Genomic DNA, 19,820 nt, shown 5'->3' on the forward strand with positions numbered 1-19,820 from the left:
GTGAATTTGAGAATTTTTACGCGGTTTTCTAGGAGATAGACGCAATATTTCATTTTGGTTACGAATTAAATGTACACAAAAGTGAAAAACGTACATTTGCCGACGCTTATATATAGCAAACGCAGTGCCATACACAACTTCGAAATATCAGTTGCCAAGCGAAGTATTTAGTTTATTTAAAACAATCAGTGGGTTCAATAGTTTATGCGATGTGACATGAAAGCTTGAAGCTGTTTTCTCGACGGGAAAATGACGCAAGTTTAAAAAAAAAAAATTACAACTATGTCCGCAATTAATAACAGATTTCTGACATGCTTTGGGACCCTATGGTGATTTATGCTATACATGAATTTCAGTAAGTCTGCGAAATTCTTGTATGATACAGAGATTTTAAAACGATTTTATGACGCCTAAGGATGCAGAGCGCTATGGTGGCTGCCCACAGAAAAGCTTTAGGAGGGTTTGACAAAATTTATTGACTGTAAAATTGAAAGCACTCTGTCTTTCTTCTCCGGAGATTTTAATGTTTACAGGATAATTTAAAGTACAAATCTGAGCACCACCTCCGCCGCTCGGAAAGTATTCAGGTGGTAAGCCCCGAACTTCGGCACAATTGGGCACAGTATCAAATTAGAGCCTACCAGCAGATGCGGTTAACTGACAGCTAAGAGACACGGAGCGATACGCCTCCTCCAGTTATCTGCGATATCGTCGTAAGAGACGGTGAGAAAACGGAGGACGAGGTCGTTTCAGCAAAGACACCGGGCGGACCTTATGCTGCGGTATACATTGCGTGCACCACAGAAAGCTTTTTCTCTAAAAGCACTTATGTTCGCAATCGGAAAAAATATATGTAGCAAGATGAATGATGTGTCGCAGTTTCCCGGAAGAGTGGAGGTCCTAAAACTTCCTTTTTTAATTTTAATGGCAGTAACCTACTTTTAACAGAAGTTACTCAGAACCAATGACACTTTTAATTTTGTATTAGGAAGAAAAAGAAAAATAATGCACTGTTTCCAATTTGTTTTGGTGCCTATCACTAGAGTATATTTCCACGTCAAAATTAGCAGTATTACTGTTCGTATCGTGGACAATAGGCTTCCCACAACATTATACACTACTGGCCACTACGATTGCTACAACACGAAGATGACGTGCTACAGACGCGAAATTTAACCGACAGGAAGAAGATGCTGTGATATGCAAATGATTAGCTTTTCAGAACATTCACACAAGGCTGGCGCCGGTGGCGACACCTACAACGAGCTGACATGAAGAAAGTTTCCAACAGATTTCTCATACACAAACAGCAGGTGACCAGCGTTGCCTGGTGAAACGTTGTTGTGATGCCTCGTGTAAGGAGGAGAAATGCGTACCATCACGTTTTTGACTTTGATAAAGGTCGGATTGCAGCCCATCACGATTGCGGTTTATCGTATCGCGACATTGCTGCTCGCGTTGGTCGAGATCCAATGACTGTTAGCAGAATATGGAATCGGTGGGTTCAGGAGGGTAATACGGAACGCCGTGCTGGATCCCAACGGCCTCGTATCACTAGCAGTCGACATGACAGGCATCTTATCCGCATGGCTGTAACGGATCGTGCAGCCACATCTCGATCCCTGGGCCAACAGATGGGGACGTTCGCAGGACAACAACCATCTGCACGAACAGTTCAACGAAGTTTGCAGCAGCATGGGCTATCAGCTCGGAGGCCATGGCTGAGGTTACCCTTGACGCTGCATCACAGACAGGAGCGCCTGCGATGGTGTACTCAACGACGAACCTGGGTGCACGAATGGCAAAACGTCCTTTTTTTCGGATGAATCCAAGTTCCGTTTACAGCATCATGATGGTCGCATCCTTCTTTGGCGACATCGCGATGAACGCACATTGAAAGCGTGTATTCCTCATCTCCATACCGGCATATCACCCGGCGTGATTGTATGGGATGCCATTGGTTATACACGTCTCGGTCACCTCTTGTTCACATGGACGGCACTTTGAACAGTGGACGTTACATTTCAGATGTGTTACGACCCGTGGCTCTACCCTTCATTCGATCCCTGCTAAACCCTACAAATCACCGCATGTTGCATGTCCTGTACGGGTCTTTCTGGATACAGAAAATGTTCGACTGCTGCTATGGCCAGCACAGTCTCCAGATCTCTCACCAATTGAAAACGTCTGGTCAATGTTGTCCGAGCAACTGGCTCGTCGCAATACGCCAGTCACTACTCTTGATGAACTGTGGTATCGTGCTGAAGCTGCATGGGCAGCGGTACCTGTACACGCCATCCAAGCTCTGTTTGACTCAATGCCCAGGCGTATCAAGGCCGTTATTACTGCCAAGAGGTGGTTGTTCTGGGTACTGATTTCTCAGGATATATGCACCCAAACTGCGTGAAAATATAGTCACATGTCAGTTCTAGTATAATATATTTGTCCAGTGAATACTCGTTTATCATCTGCATTTCTTCTTGGTGTAGCAATTTTAATGGCCAGTAGTGTAGTAGTTTTATATTCTTGTACAACAGAAGCGTGGGTATATTCTACTAAATACCGAATGGCATTATTGGCCATGTAGCCCCATCTAGGAGTACTAAATATCAAGCCAGTTTTATACATTATTCACTATCACGAATTTGGGCATTCTATTCACACCATTTCTGAAGATATTTAAGGACTCTGAAGCACAAATAAACAAAACTAATTCTGAAGATAGTTGTACGAAAATTGACAGAACCGCCTGACGGAAACAGAGAAGGCAATCAGCTACGCCCACCTATTTGAAGATACCGCGCTCCAGTGGTCGGACACTACGATCGAAACGGCGCGAATCCTCTTCCTGCGGAAACACCGTTCCCTGACCTTCATTTTGGGTTTATTTCTTCATGCGGTTAGCTAAACTCCGGTAGTCAGTGAAAACAGTGCTCCGCTCAACCTAGTCACTTCATCAAACCAAACCCCTTGCAACGGAGGTGCGATGGGCTGCAGAAAACTATTCCATGGCAAATTCTACCACGCTCGCCACCGTCTGCAAGTGGACTCATGATGTTTGAACAGCTGGCTATCGAGGGAAGATCTAAATGATTCACCGCGATGAGTAAGGATGAGATGCTCTTCACCGAAAAAGCAAACAGTTATCCACATAAAGAAAAATTGGACGATTGTTGAAGACGATGTTCCGTCTCCGAAAAAGGAGAAAAAAAAGATTACATCCTTCTGCCAGTTGGTTACTCACTGACGTATTCTGTATGAACACCAACCATTTCATTAGCTTTCACTTAGGACGAATGGTGCACAACAAACTGACGTGATAATTACTGTGTAGATGACACACGTGCGGTGAAACGAGTATGCTTTTCAGAATCAAACAAACCCGCAGCAACCGTTGCTCATTCAAAACAGCACAACGAAGTATGCTGCCAGGAAAAAGGTCTTTTGCTGGAAGGAAAAGGAACTCTGCACTGGAAGTAATAGTAAACACAAAGTACTTAAATGTAGACCGCTTGGTACAGCTATTTTTCTGTCCATGCACTACATGTGATTGGAGAAGAGAGCTGCTGGTCTTGACTGTTGTGTTCAATCAACGCTATAGCGTCACGGAAATGGTTAATTGTCTTAAATGGCAGGCAACGAAGGAAAAAAGCCACAGGGAAAACTAAATTGTTAGTCCTCTGGACAGAAGTGGCTCACCTTGCCGCACAGAAACAAATATGAAATGTAACCGTGACGTAAATGGGAACACGTACTGAATTAGATACAGATCGAGGCTGGAAAAATACATATTGCAGGAACCACGCCTCTCTCGCCCCTGAAATGACTACGGTTGACACAGGAAACGTGTATGGGACGCCCGTTTGCTTGCTGTACAATACTTGTCCTGGCGTTGGTGTGAACGGTGTGGGGGTGTTCGTATGCACTGCCAAAATTAGGCAGTTATGTGTAGGAAGGGTTCTCGACAGGCATGTGAAAAACAGAAACAGGAAAATTCTAATTTGTTTTATAAACAAAAACCGTATTTTCTTGCTGAACTGTATTTTACTTCTCCCAGATGCGTTTCGCGTGCCGATCTGTTACGATTCTGGTGGTGTCTCTGAATTCATTCAATGTCGCTGGAAAGTCTACTTGATAAAGTGAAGTCGTATGACAAGAATGGCTGAAAGACCCCGACGGGCAGGTTCATCAATGTAACTGCAAAGGTTTTCCTTATCTTTCACAAAGTATGACAGCTGTGTGCGTATGTGTATCTGTTAAGTGTAGGCGAAATGATATATACATATGCCGGTAGCGGCACGTTGCCTACTATCGAAAAGCATCAAAGCGGCCGCCGAGCTTAACGACCCCGTCCGACGGAAGTATCATCGGGAGCAATGTCACATGCCTTCACTTCATGGGACACTGCGGAGAGGTTTGGATTTAATCCAGGGCATTGGCCCAAAGACTGGTGATAAGAAACTTCACGCCACAACCTAGTGACAGTGGAAATTTCATCCACCACCATGAGTCGAACCGGCTTACCTTCATGCCGAGCGCCACCCCACAGGCGTGTGTTAGCGACCTCGGCTACGGAGGCTGCTGGTCTATTTGGCAAGGACTCCCAACGTACTAGAATTATTATCAAGTAAGTCACGCTAGCGTGTTCCCGTAACAGATGTTTTGCATTTTAAGAATTTACATTATTACACACTCAGAGTGGAACGAAATCGGCATAGTGGTGCCAGCAAGCTTGACAGTTACAGGAAAACGTCTATACAGAAAAACGCTAAAAGTTGTTTAAAAATACTGCTATTTGAACCGATATAAATTCCTAAAATATGTCTTTATGACAGGGTGACAGGGATGACTAATGTGTGAAACTACTGAGGAAAGAGTGATTTTCTGTGATTGTTCGTTTACTTCAATGAAATTGGGCAACAAATTTTTACTTTCTGTTTGCGAATGTTCTTCCTGTGTCTGACTGTACCTTTTCTCCCAAACGAAGAACAAGGTTTCAATTCCGGAGAGGGTATTCAACTTTTTTCATATTTTTCTCAAAATTTGCCAACAAATAAAAGTTGTTTTCTGGAGGCCAAAGGAGTCAGGAAATACTAACGAGAAAAAAAAAGAGGCTCAACATTTGCGTGTACTGGTTGCGTATCTCGTATCCATATGGCATGCGTACAAGAAAGGAAAATATAATTTGGAAAACTTTGAAGCGGTTTTTTCTTTTGAGTCATCAGTCTTCTGACTGGTTTGGTACGGCCCGCCACAAATTCCACTACTGTGCCAATCTTTTCATCTCAGAGTAGCGCTTGCAACCTACGTACTCAATTATTTGCTGAATATATCCCTCTATCTGTCTTACTTTCGAGTTTTTACCTTCTACTGCTCCCTTTAGTACGATGCAACTTATTCTCAGACGTCTTGACAGATTCGTATCATCATGTCCCTTCTTCTTCTCAGTGTTTTCCATATATTCCTTTCCTCAATTCTGCACAGAACCACCTCATTCCTTACCGTATCAATCCAGCTAACATTCAACATTCTTCTGTAGCACATCTCAAATGCTTCTATTGTATGTGGCTATAGTTTTAAAAGTAATCAGACTTTTATATATAATATTACAATACTGACCCTAAAACTTGTTTTAGAATGCAAACTGACAAAAGTGCTGTGAACACTTATAGCTTTTATAGACTTACGGTTACTTATTACTTGTAAAGCAACCAGAATGCAGTTTTTAAGAGTTGAAGGACATGAAAAGCAAGTAGCGGACGAAAATGGAGTGAGACAGGATTGTAGCCTACTGCCAACGTTATTCAATGTATACACGGAGCATGCAGTAAAACAAACCGAAGAGAAATTTGCAGATGTGATTAAAGTTTAAGGAGAAGAAATAAAAACCTTTGGGTTTTCCGATTAAATTTTAACTCTGTCAGGGGCAGCAAAGAACTTTAAGGAGCAGCTGAATGGAAGGATAATGTGTTGAAAAGAGGTTGCAAGATAAACATCATAAGTAAAACAAGGGTCATGGAAAGTAGTCGAATTACGTCTGGTGATGCTGAAGGAATTAGCTTAGGAAATAAGACACTACGTGTCGCAAATGAGTTTTGCTATTTGGGCAGCAAAAAACCGATAATGGCCGAAGCAGATACAATATAAAGTGTAGACTGGCAATGGCAAGACATGCCTTTCCTAAGAGGAGAAATTTGTTAATATCAAGCATAAAAGTAATTGTTAGGAAATATGAAGTTCTAGGATTAAGTGCAAGGGGTACGAACACAATGCGGTGGTTCAATAAAAGAAAATGAATGGAATCCGTTCCCATATACGATGCAGGATGCTCGAAACACAAATCAACATGTTTCGTTTCCTGATGTCCCGCATTAACACCACTATGAAGGTACTTTATTACAGTAACTAAACCAATACTCTCCCAATTACAAACCTACCTACTTTCATTTACAATGCAATAGCTTCCCCTGTCTAAAAGTCCAGAAAAAAACCCGAAGAATCCAGCAGATAACTGTATGTAATCTCTGGACCACAGCAAGGGACGCTCATTATCCGGACTACCTGTTATGCCACTTCCATTTGCGGACACGGCGCGGGAAGAACTTGTTTCGTATTGTCTACTGTGCTGTTGCTATTGGACAGTACTGCCGTAGTTCTCCTTACAGTACAGCTGTACAATTTCCAAATTAATGAACACTCAATCTATGCGAGACCGGGACTTCAGCCCGCAATGTTTCATGATTGGAAAGCATAGGCGTAAACATCAGTGACTATGACAAGTTTGATTCAAGCCCGAAAGCGTAGTTCGTCTAGTGGCTAAGGCGACTGCTTACGACATGCTGTAAATCTGGGTTCAAGTCGAGTCTGGCACAAATTTTCAATTATTACTATGCATTTATCACAATGCACTGAGCAAATTTCGTGTCACGATACTGCCTCTTCAAGATATCTCCATTTCAATGGATTGTATCTTTTCACATTTCTTGTTTATAAGCGGTCTCATGTCGTCTGATTAGAGTGTAAGAAATACGCAAACTATATTCCAGTATCTGATAAAACACATTTTCAAATGTTTCTCACACACTATAAAGACAAATTTGTATACCACTCTTAAAAATGTATTTTATGAATTCGACTGCAGAGAATATTTTTCAAAACACTTTTTTATTTCTGACGTTTTCTCCAGCAGACGACGTCTCTAACCATGCACAAATAACAGGGGATGATGTAAGCAAGAGGTTTCTCTACAGGGTTGAATGGTAGGGGATGAAGACTGTTAACCATTTGTCTTTCATCGACATTCCATGTGAAAGTACTCGATCTACTGAGCGACTTTGTCAACCCGAGTCATGATTGGAGTTGATACCGTATTATCGACGGAACCAACCAGCAAACTACAACACGACGTTATTAAATAAAAATGACTAACGACAGTTTTATCTGTGGTGCATTTGGTCTGCAATTTACCATAAACATGATAGTTTGCCACATGCCTTTAGGAAAGCATTATCCAAAAACGCTTTCTAAACTGATACTGTAAGCATCTTCAACGTACAAGGGTAAGGCTGACAAGCAATATGACACGTTGATATACAAACCGTTCCTGATAACGCCACGAGGTGTGTGTGTGTGTGTGTGTTGCGAAGACTCGCTGGAATGCCTTGTAAAGTTGCAATCGCAGATACAGAGAGATATTATGGATAACGCCAGTGTGGAAATCTAACAACATTTTGCCGATGTAACACAATGCATGCAAGAAAATGTTTGTAATACGCCAGCATGTTTTAAGCACAAAAAAAGGGTGGGCTTCCAGCAACAGTACATTAGGCGTGTTTTTCGCGGCTAATCTTTCGGAATCTCCAGTACATTACACGAGAAAGAAGGGAAGGTAAATTAGCTAATGAGAGCTGTAAACCCCATGTTTAGAAACTTTGTGTACACTGCAAATGAGCATACAAAATAAATATAAAAACTGATTTAACAGACAGACCATACCAATAAACAGAGGAAAGAAGCCGGCATATGGGCACGAAGTTTATGATAAACGCTCCACCGAAGAACTGCATATTGCAAAGAAATTACAATAAAATCCTGTAAGACGTTCTGTGGAAAAGATGTAGCAGGTGAGCGGGTCCGGCGTCTGTGCATGATTTTCGAATGTTACAACTTTCATTACTGTCACAGTTTAAGGAGAATAATCGCTCCACATGCCAAAGCAACACATCATCACACACAACAAAAACTATACACTCTGTATATAATCAAACAGAGTATTTTTGAGAAGCAAATAAACAGAAACACACATTATGTGACTCATAGATGCTACATGCTATTACATTCCTCCAATTTTTTACAAGTATAAAATTATTCCGACGCTAAAACCGAAAATGACAAAGATGCCTGACTTTCGCTGTTTTAAAAGGTACCCTCACCGCAAATTTTGCAGCGTGAACATACAAACTATCGATTTGTGATGACTTGTGATAGCACTGCAACATTTAAAACGATGTAAATATACATTACCTTCAGATAGTTCCAAATCCAGCTCTGCTAGTTTGTCCCTGACGTCTTCAGGAAGCTTTGATATGTCTATATTATACTCCGCCATGGTCAATCCATTCAACTACACTCATAAACAATACAAAACCCTCATTGCACACACCACCCTGTAACAACTTTTGCCATCTTGAAATCTCGCGAAGTATTAAACCAGATGTCACTACCTGACAACAACTGAAAGTCGATACCTCGACGCGACTCGTATAACCATGCGACAGTCGACTTTTCAAATCAACGCGGTATATATCGAAAGTTAACAAATTTTGTGCAAAAGTAGTTAACTTAAAACTTTCGCTTCCTGCGAAATACGGGTTTGGATTGTTTTTGATGTTGCAATTCTGCAAATAAAAACGAAGTCGATCAACTACTGCTGCATATTCTTAAGAGTTCTTAATATTATTTCACAGCTGTCAGCTGTGCGTGATTACCTGTGGCTCTGTGCCGTGGTGTGAAACGCGGGAAGTGGCGAAGTAACGTAAATAGAATAAGTGTGTACACATGAAAAGTTAGTTTGTGTAATATCACATATTAGTACCAGAAAAATGGGTTTGTTAGACGATCCAGGCTTCCAATCTAAATATCAAAAATCAAAGCGGCAAGTGAGGCTCTGGGAAAGTGAGTTTGTGAAGAAAAATGGATGTAATCCTACCAAGGTTAGTCCAGCAGTTATGTCAGTTTTCAGTTCTGATTAATTTGTTATAAGTGAAAAGCATTGCAGTTCTAGAAGGAAGCAGAACTATCAAGCAAGTCATTGTAGGTTTGATAGCCTAATCCATTTTCATACCTTTCATACAATATGTATAGGTTTTGGTACATATGTCGAAGACTTTAATACTCGTGGGACATTTAAATGTGTTGGTTTGAGTGAAGATGCAAGTGAGATACGAACATTGGGGGATTCCATAAATGCGAAAATTTAATTGTAATTCTAGTTCTCAAGTTAGTAGATGTACCCTCTTTACATTATTTTATGTGAAAATATTTTGCTACATGTGCTGATTAGCCCAAAGCTATTTGATGTTCAAGATGAGTCCTCATCAGTTTTAAGTGGAGTGAATGGAATACAACAGCCTGTATCACGTTTGTATCTTAACAGTTTATACTTAAACCTATTGTAATGTTGGATTACAGTGTGGGTTTCTAATACATCGGTGGATAGTAAATGACAATGATGGCCTTCCAATGAGATTTAGAGCCATAATCTCGTGCAACATAAAATTATTGCCGTACAGATACCAACGAATTGTTGTCTTATCAGTTGTAGAGAGAAATCTTGGTAGCTGCTTCTGATATACAATTCTTCTCATTACTTTGTGTTCTTTACATTAGGTATCATAGCTTTGTCATATGAAATCTAAACATTTAATTGCAGGAGATAGATATTCCTTTAACAAATACAATAATGTATTGTGATTTACAGCAAAATTTCGCTGCTTCTTGCAGCCTACTGGTTTGTATGCGTACTGATAATAATTTCTAGTGAGAAAGATTGTATTGCATCCCTCGAGCCAAACCCAATCACTTAATTATGTTCAAACTAACCTGTATTTACCAGTTCAATTTTTCATTAGCAATTCACTTTTTCATTAGGCCTATGTCTGTTCGTGTTACACAGTTGCGTGTAGTAGTTAGTCATGATGATAAAAGATGTAATGCAAGGATGTGACTTAAAAAAACACATACAAACACACAGGCATAATCTATGAAAGTGAAGCCTAAGTTAGTGATATATATTCCAAGAAAGCATGTTTTAGTTAACATTATTTGGAATGAGTAGACACATTGGTACTTTGAATTATGATTTTTTGTTGAACTAGCATATCATGCTAATTGTTTCACTGCCTCAACACACCAGTGTATAAATAACAAAAAGGTCAACTACAATTCATTGGCACCGTCCATTAAAAATAATGAGGGGGGGAAGGCTCCACTACAGGTTTCAATTTGAAAAGTCTATTGTTCTTTGTTAGGCTTCGGAAGATGATGTGCTGTGCTGTAAAGCCTGCATCACTGTTTATCTTTGATATGAAAGAAGAAGTGATCACCATGTGGTGTAGTCAGATAATATAGATGCAAAAAAATTGTGTTATTTTCTCTTTCTGTTTGCATGCTTACGTTCTGATGTCACGTACCACACTGCCGGTACGTCATGGGATTGCGCAGACATCTGGTATTGTTACATTCATTTGACCTGTGCAGTCAAAATTGACATGGAGGAGGAGAGGGGGGGGGGTGAGTTTGTGTACATCTGAGGAAGGACTTCGTCCGATATCTTAATCTATTACTAAATGTGCCTTTCTGCTGATCATAATCCAGTTTTACATTGAGATGAAGTGTATTGTAATCATACTTTTAATAAATAAGATTTTGCAGAATTTCACAAAGTTGGGTGATGCAATAGAAATGTGTGGAAAGTAGTTTTGACAGTTACTGTGATGCTATGAAATGTTTATAATAACCTGTCCACCTAGATTTAACTTTATATTTTTATTAACTCTATTTATATTGGCTTACATTGAAGGCATTTCCGAATTTTAACACTTCTACATATTTACTGCAGGTTGTTAACTAGAATTGCCGTCTGCTTTTACTTAACATTATAAATATACCGAAAAAACGAAGTTTGTTTTAAGAGCTATCCTTTATGTAGACTATTAACACTAAATACATCTACATCTGCATCCATACTCCACAAGTCAGTGTGAAGTGTGTGGCAGATGGTACATCCCATTGTATCAGTTATTAAGGCTTTTTGCCGTTCACCTACGGAACGCGGAAAGAATGAGTTTAAATGCCTCTGTGCATGCTGTAATTAATCTAATCAGGTACTCACAATCCCTGTGGGAGTGTTCTGTAGGGATTTTAGTATATTCATACAGTTGACACTCTCCCACAGGTCAAGAAACTTGTGACCATTTGTGCTGCCCTTGTCTGTATACGTTCAATTTCTCCTGTTATTCCCGTTTCTTAGAAATCCAACATACTTGGGCAATGTTATAGGGTATGACTGATTGCATTTCCCTAGTATTCTATCAATAAACTGAAGTCTGCTACCTGGTGTATCTATGACTGAGGCTATGTGATTCTTCCATTTCATGTCCCTACATAGCGCTACACCCAGGAATTTGTATCAGTTGGTCGATTCCAGCTGTGACTCGCATGTATTGCAGTGACAGAATTATGCTTCTTTATTTATTTATTTTTTAAGTGCACAATTCTACTTGATTCTGAACATTTGAAGCACATTTCCAAATCTGTGCCACTTTGAAATGTTATCAGGAACCGACTGAATAATTGTGCTGATTCTTTCGGACTGTACTTCATTGTAGATAATGGCATCATCTGTGAAAAAGTCTGAGATTATTGTTAATCTTGCAAGGGACCCAACACACTTCCCAGAAGCGCGCGCGCGCACACACACACACACACACACACACACACACACACACCTGTTGATTATTGTCCATCAGAGACAAATTGCTGTGTTCTCCATACCAAAAAATCCTCCGTCCTTCCACAAATTTAATGATACCCATAGGATCATATTTTTTATATTAAGCATAGGTGTGGTACTGAGTCAAAAGCTTTTATGCAATCGAGAAATACTGCATCTACCGGACTGTCTTGAACCCAGGCTTTCAGCATGTCATGTGAGAAAAGTGCAATTTGAGTTTCACATAGTCAGTGTTTTCAGAATCCATGCTGTTTGGCATGGAGAGGATTATTCCATTACAGAAATCTTGTTGTGTTTGAGCAAAGAAAATTTGCTAAGAGTCCACAATAAATCTCTGTCAAAGACATTGAGTTGTAGTTTTGTGGATCACACCTGCTATCATTCATGTGTTCTCTGAGAGAGATAATTTAAATACAGTGTTCTGCATGGAGAAATGGATATATTCCACCACGCGGAGTTGCCAAGCGGTTTGAAGTGCCATGTCACAGATTGCATGGCCCCTCCTGCTGGAGGTTCAAGTCCTCCCTCGGGCATGGTGTGTGTGTTGTTCTTAGCATAAGTTATTTTAAGTAGTGTGTAAGTCAAAGGACCGATGCCCTCAGCAGTTTGGTCTCTTCGGAATTCACATACATTTGAACATTTTTTGGATTTACCTTTGCTTTCTGGATATAAATATGTGTCCTGTGGCCTTCAGTCTCAGAAAATTTACTTTATTGTAATTTTATTTGGTTTCTTTGGCAAGTGTTCTTTCTGCGTAGTGCGCCACTGTTTTTCCTGCATAGTGTGCCTTTGACTGCTTGTCCCAAATTTTCACTGAGAGGAAAACACACATGTCACATTTGTAGTTCTGAACTTCATTTTCAAATACTTCTAGGTCACAGTCACAATCACACAAATTAAATTCTACAATTGCTGTCACTATCATCCTTTTTACATTTTATATTTAAAAAACCTAAGCCTTTGATTCTGCTCTTTTCTGGAATTCCTCTTCTGTTTGTTTTTCAGTGGTGAAGGTATCTGTCAAAATTTGGGCGTTTCCCGATTTTCTTCCTCTGTCTCTAAACTTTGTCCTAGGTTTAATAACTTTGAGAAAAACAACTGAAGGCATTTAAGATGTCAGACCTGCACTAGGCGAAGTGTGACATACGGGACTAGTACCAGCTGAAATTCAGTGTGAGGCAGAAGGGTGTACGGTCTATTCACTTAAACTTACACCTTCTGCTGATTGATAAGGTGAGCCAGAAGGCATGAGAATCTGTGTAGAGGAAGTAGGTTTACAGGTGACATTTTTGTCAGGGGCTTCTACCACAACTGGACAGTCAATTACATAAGTAAATAATGATGACTTAAAAGAATAAATTCAAGTATTTTAAATACAATTTAATATGTTTAGTGTTGTCATTGATTGGACACAAGTTTTTCTATTGGTTCCAAATGTCTTGAACTTGTCTAGGGTGGCTAGGATTGCTCACTATGAGGGTAATCCCAAAAGTAATGTGTCCTATTTTTTATAAGTATGTAGACCTGTTTATTTCTACAATGGTTTACATCAGTTTACAGCTTAAACATTTAGCTATTTTTCGACGTAATCACCATTTCTGTCGATGCATTTTTGTAGACGCTGTGGCAGTTTTTGTATGCCCATGTCATACCAGCTTGCCTCCATGCTGTTCAGGAAGTTATGAACCTCTTCTTTCATCTCATTGTCAGAGCTGAATCAATGGGACCACAATTAATGCTCACAGGTACTGTGAGACTCAGAAAAAACTCAAGCGGGCAATTCAGAACCAGAGAAGAGGAATATTGAGCAAGGACGTACACATTCTCCATGACAACGCTCGCCCACACATCACTTGGGAAATCGTTGCTCTCCTGCAACAGTTTTAGTGGAACATAATCACCCACCCACCCTATAGTCCTGACTTGGTGCCCAGTGACTGTCACCTGTTCCCTAGGTTAAAAAAAAAAAAAACTAACATAGCGTCTACAAAAATGCATCGACAGAAATGGTGATTATGTCGAAAAATAGCTAAATGTTCAAGCTGTAAATTGATTTAAACTGTTGTAGAAATAAACAGGTCCATGTACTTATAAAAAAATAGGAGACCTCACTTTTGGGATTACCTTTGTATCCATCCATCAGATGCTTGACTGAAGATACCTTAAACGAGCCAAATACTCCATCATCAAGGGACTTATAAGTGGTGAAATACTCAGAAATATGATGCTACTTTCGTATTTATGTGACAACTTAAGTGTTGATCGCAGGTGTCTGACATAACTAAATAAGGGGTTTTTTTTGGAACGTGTAGTGTACTTCAAAACTGGCCTCAGTAAAGTTGAAACTTCTAGCATATGCAACAAATCTACACCCTGAAGGTGGGATCTTTGGTTGTAAGATCAGGTACTCTCACTCTTAGATATAGAAAAAAATTTAGAGGTTCCAATGGCAGATATATCACAAAAAATAGTTACCAAGGTACATCTGTATCCAAAAGTAACTTCTGAATACTTTTTAGCAATAGATTTTCAAGGTACATCTATATCGAAACGTAACTTCTGAATACTTTTTAGCAATAGCTTTTCAAGGTACATACACTGTTGGTACCTCGTTTTTTGTTAACATTCAAAATTCATTACAGTCAGTTTTTTTTAAGTTTTTGTCTAGTTTACAGCTCTTTCATATTTTTAAAAAACTCTACAACAGTTGGCCCATTGAATGCAATAGCTCTTCTTATGATTGTAGATTTGGGTTTACACAGTGACACTTATTCTGCTTGTGTAGAAAGAAATCTCTCAGCCGGACGTAAGATGCTTGTTTCATATTGTACTAATTAGACAGCATTTTTACCAAATGTTGTCATCTTCTCCAAACTAGTAGTTTTTGGGCTTAAACTATAATGATTATCTGTCGTTTTCAGATAATTGACCAATGGCTTTTCTGAGCGCTACAGGAAACGTGTTCTGAATTATAATTAGGTGTTACACCATGCTGTAAGGTCTTTCTGTCTAAACTGGAAGTTTTTGATGCATTATGCTTTTATTTTCATTTATCACAGAAAACAGGCCAGTTTCATTTCCTTATCAGAATGAGGTCTTCTTCTTATTACTACAGTGTTAGTATTTCCAAAACAGACACTCTAGAACTGAACAACTCGTAGAATTTAACAGAGTCTAGAAAAAAAAAAAAAGAAAACTGCGTTCTTTAATAACCAGGAAAAATTCGTAACATATAGTTTACAGTAACTCTGAAGATGTTAGTTATGGTTGTGCTGGCTTGGCCATAAGGCCAGTACCCATATTTGTTTGTGACTGATGTGGATAATGCTAGAATAATAGGGAAGTGTAATCAGTTAACAAAGAAGATTGCTCACAAATCACTTATATGACACTTCCTAGAATATTGCTGAATTACGTGGGACCCAAAGCCAACGGCCTTGCTGCAGTTGTAACACTAATTCCCGTCAGATCACCGAAGTTAAGTGCTGCTGGGCTGGGATATCATTTAAATGGGTCACCTTCCAGTCTGCCGAGTGCTGTTGGCAAGTGGGGTGCACTCAGCCTAGTGAGGCAAACTGAGGAGCTACTTGATTGAGAAGTAGCAGCTCCGGTCTCAGAAACCGACGTACAACAGGGAGAGCGGTGTGCTGACCATATGCCCCTCCATATCTGCATCTGGCGACGCCTCTGGGCTGAGGATGACATGTCGGCCGGTCGGTGCCATTGGGCCTTCATGGCCTGTTCGGGAGGAGTTTTAATGTGAGACCAAACCACATATAACTAGTAGGGGATATTGAATATATACAGAGAAGGCAGCATGAATGGTCACAGGTTTGTTTGACCCATGGGAGAATGTCGCAGAGATATTGACAGAATGGAACTGGTAGACTAATGAAGATAAAAGCAAACTGTCTTAAGAAAGTCCGCTGACTGAGTATCAAAAAGTGGATTCAAATGCTCTAGGAATACACAACAATCCCCTACATAATGCTCCTGTAGGGATTGAGAGGATAAAATTAGATTAATTGCAGTGTGAATAGTGGCATCTAAATAGTCATTCTTCACATGCTCCATACGCGAATGGAGCAGGAAGAAGCCATAATAACTGGTACAATTGAAAGTGCCCTACGTCATGCTCTTCTCAATAGTTTGCAGAGTATGGATGTAGGTGTAGAAGTGGATGTTTAGGTCAGCATACTTTGCAATATGTCATTAGATATCCAGTGAAATTATTTGTCAAACAAAAATTTGTATGTTCATGTGGTACTGTGTTTCAATCAGTACCCTACAAAGGGAGACACAATACAAAATTTGTGAAGAAACAAAAAAGTTTGCATCATAGGCAAAACTTGCATTTTCCTCTCGTAACTGTCAACAGAGGCATGGCTGGCTTCCAGTGTAACTCTTGATCATTGTTAAAATCAATGCTACAAGCATTTGTTGCAGATCCAGATATGGATCAGACCTCCCATATGGTCAAGCCCCTCCTTGCCGTCACCCTTTAAATGTATAAATTTCATTTGTATCTATGAATAGATATTTTCCTAATATATCTGGTGGAAACTGTGAGTAAATCAAAGAACATGTTGCAAGAAGAATAAACCAAATTAGGCTTTTCAGTTGTTAAGACACAGACCTTACATTTGGGAGAATGAAGTTTTCTCTGCCCAGCCATACTAATTTAGATTTTCCTTGGTTTTTCTAAATCATTTCAGGCAAATGCGGGGATGGTTCCTTCATGAAGCCCACAGTTGATTACTTGTCCTATTCTCATAAAATCACATTTATGTATTCTGTGTGTGTGTGTGTGTGTGTGTGTGTGTGTGGGGTTCCTTCATGAAGCCCACAGTTGATTACTTGTCCTATTCTCATAAAATCACATTTATGTATTCTGTGTGTGTGTGTGTGTGTGTGTGTGTGTGGGGGGGGGGGGGGGGGGGTTCCTTCATGAAGCCCACAGTTGATTACTTGTCCTATTCTCATAAAATCACATTTATGTATTGTGTGTGTGTGTGTGTGTGTGTGTGTGTGTGTGTGTATTTTGAGCTATTTATTTTCATTGTATTACAATGACAAATCTTATATCATTGTTAGATGGTTTCTGGATGATAAATCAAATCAGTTGTGAATGCTAATGCGAAAGCAGATCACACCTCATAATGTTTATCATGATTGTGGCTAATTTTTAAAGTAAATGAGCAGCAGTTGCTGACAAAGGAATTGGAAACATTTTGTTTAAGTAATTGTGATATTTTGTACATATGCAAATCTCTTACAGGCCCATGTATGTTGTATGAAGAAATTAAACCAGTTAGTTAATACTTCAAAATTGTTAAGGCTTTCGTGGCCACTTGTTGACAAACTGCCTATTGGCTTCTGTCTCGGGTTCTTCGGCCGACATTCATATAATGATTTTTCTGACGTTTCGCCAGCACGAATGGCTGGCATTGTCAAAGCTTCACCCTCCATTGCCGGTGGTGAACTGGAGCCGAGCTCGCGGCGCGCCAACGTCCGAGGACTTCTCTGCGGTCATTTCCAGTGCGGTTCTCCTCTTGCTACCTGTGACGGTCGTTCGCTGCAGTACGGGAAGCCAGGATCCGTTTACCTTAAGGCTTTCCTCTTTCTTGTTCAAACTGTTCGCGTGTTTAAGTATTTCTACAGCTTCTCTGAACAAGAGCCTGTGATAGTGCTTCTCTACAGCCAGAACTTCCGTGTCGGAGAATTTTATTACGTGGTCGGTCTCATTCAGTGCGTGCTCTGCCACGGCCGATTTCTCCACCTACCCCAACCTGCAATGTCGCTTATGCTCTTTGATCCTGGTGTTCATGGATCGTCCAGTCATTCCGACAGCAGTTCTGGCTGTAGAGAAGCACTATCACACGCTCTTGTTCAGAGAAGCTGTAGAAATACTTAAACATGCGAACAGTTTGAACAAGAAAGAGGAAAGCCTTAAGGTAAACGGATCGTGGCTTCCCGTACTGCAGCGAACGACCGTCAGGTAGCAAGAGAAGAACCACACCGGAAATGACCGCAGAGAAGCCCTCGGACGTTGGCGCGCCAGGCACATATAGTCTGCGCCAGCGAGCTCGGCTCCAGTTCATCACCGGCAATGGAGGGTGAAGCTTTGACAATGCCAGCCACTCGTGCTGGCGAAATGTCGGAAAAATCATTATATGAGCGTCGGCCGAAGAACCCAATACAGAAGCCAATAGGCAGTTAGTTAATTCTTGTTAATAGAGATTGTTAAATGCAAGATAGACAGTGTTCACATTTTCTAGCGTAGTACTCATTATTGTTATCTTATCAATAAGTTGACTCAGGTACTGGGCCACACATTTGTAACTCATTCTTCAACTGTGTTCTTGCTCATTTGCAGTTCACACACTGCATGACATGTACCTTCACTGCCTCTCAATGTTATACTAATTGTTCTACTCCTGATTATCTTGGCAGAATTACCTATTTCAGAATTTCTGAACAAATTGTGTTATTCCATAAGATGTTAAAATGGTTCAAATGGCTCTGAGCACTATGGGACTTAACATCTGAGGTCATCAGTTCCCTAGAAATTAGAACTACTTAAACCAAACTAACTTAATGACGTCACACACATCCATGCCTGAGGCAGGATTCGAACCTGCAACCGTAGCAGTCGCGCGATTCCAGACTGAAGCGCCTAGAATCGCTCGGCCACACCGGCTGGCCATGAGATTTTCGTTTAGTACAAATAATCATATTGAAACAAAATAGACATACTCCAATTCACCTAACCACAGGATAATTTTAATGTAGCTGTACTTTTGCCGTTTTTAATCGAAAATTATGTGATTGTACACAGTCAGAACATTAACTCCAAAATTCCTCTCAGATTTTCATTGACTCATTTTGGTTAGTTTTGGGGGGGGGGGGGGGGGTTGTGGAGAGAAAAACTTTCCACCCCGTATTTCACGACACTATAATACAGAAACGAATGCCTGAACACATTATGTACCTGAATTGTAAGCTGGCGGATCTGCAGGAAGCATGCATTATTACGATATACAGGGTGTTGCTTATAAGATTGTCAGGTATATTTTTTCTGGTATTTTGGCAGATATTTGCAATTTTGTATTTGCAGCGTGTAGCTGGAGTCAGCCTAAACGAATTCTGCTTACCCATCTGTCGTGCGACACCCAGTGTCAACAGAAAGTGTCAATCTGTTTCCCATTACAAACAAAATGATTTTTAAAATGGAATTTTGTGTATCCATTCAGTAGAACAGACCCAGTTCAGTCCAGTATGATATTCATTTTATTAATGTGAATTAACAAGGAAGGTGAAAGACATAGAATAAACAGCACTCCAGCTGTGACTGAGCAGCACTGCAGCAGTTAGTGTGGGCCAGGGTGGAGTCGCCGTTGGAGTATTGGTTACACTTCATTTTTTACTACACCTGTTAAATAATTTTGTTAGAAACAGGAAACATACCAACACTTTCCATTGACAATGAGTGTCACACGTAAAAGATGTGATGACCAGTATTTGTTTAGGCTGAGTTCTGCTACACATTGCTAATACGAAATTGGAAATGTCTGCCAAACATCAGAGAAAATGTGCTCGACTTGGAGGGAGGGACACTCAGTGTACAACGGTATCAGATTTGAAAGTAAATAATGTCATTTGAAAAACGATATTGTGGCTGTTGTTTGAGGATTAGGGAGCTGAGAGGCAGTGAACACTAGTGTGGGTAGTATTCTTAAATAGACAATCAAGATCCCACATGTTTTTCTTCTTGTGGAATAATTCATACTAAGGTAGTGTAACTTTA

At 40.1% G+C, this 19,820-nt stretch overlaps 1 protein-coding gene across 1 annotated transcript in view; it reads left to right on the top strand.

Annotated features, from left to right (window-relative positions):
* The first annotated feature begins 8,814 nt into the window (after positions 1-8,814).
* The window catches only part of LOC126171176 (ATP-dependent DNA helicase Q4), a 131,470-nt gene continuing 120,464 nt past the window's right edge, over positions 8,815-19,820 (top strand). The window contains exon 1 of the mRNA XM_049920781.1: positions 8,815-9,212. Coding sequence (XP_049776738.1) covers positions 9,102-9,212 — 111 coding nt within the window. The 5' untranslated portion in view covers positions 8,815-9,101. The remainder of the gene's footprint in view (positions 9,213-19,820) is intronic.

Source organism: Schistocerca cancellata, chromosome 1 (genome assembly GCF_023864275.1).
Source record: "Schistocerca cancellata isolate TAMUIC-IGC-003103 chromosome 1, iqSchCanc2.1, whole genome shotgun sequence".
Taxonomy (NCBI): domain Eukaryota; kingdom Metazoa; phylum Arthropoda; class Insecta; order Orthoptera; family Acrididae; genus Schistocerca; species Schistocerca cancellata.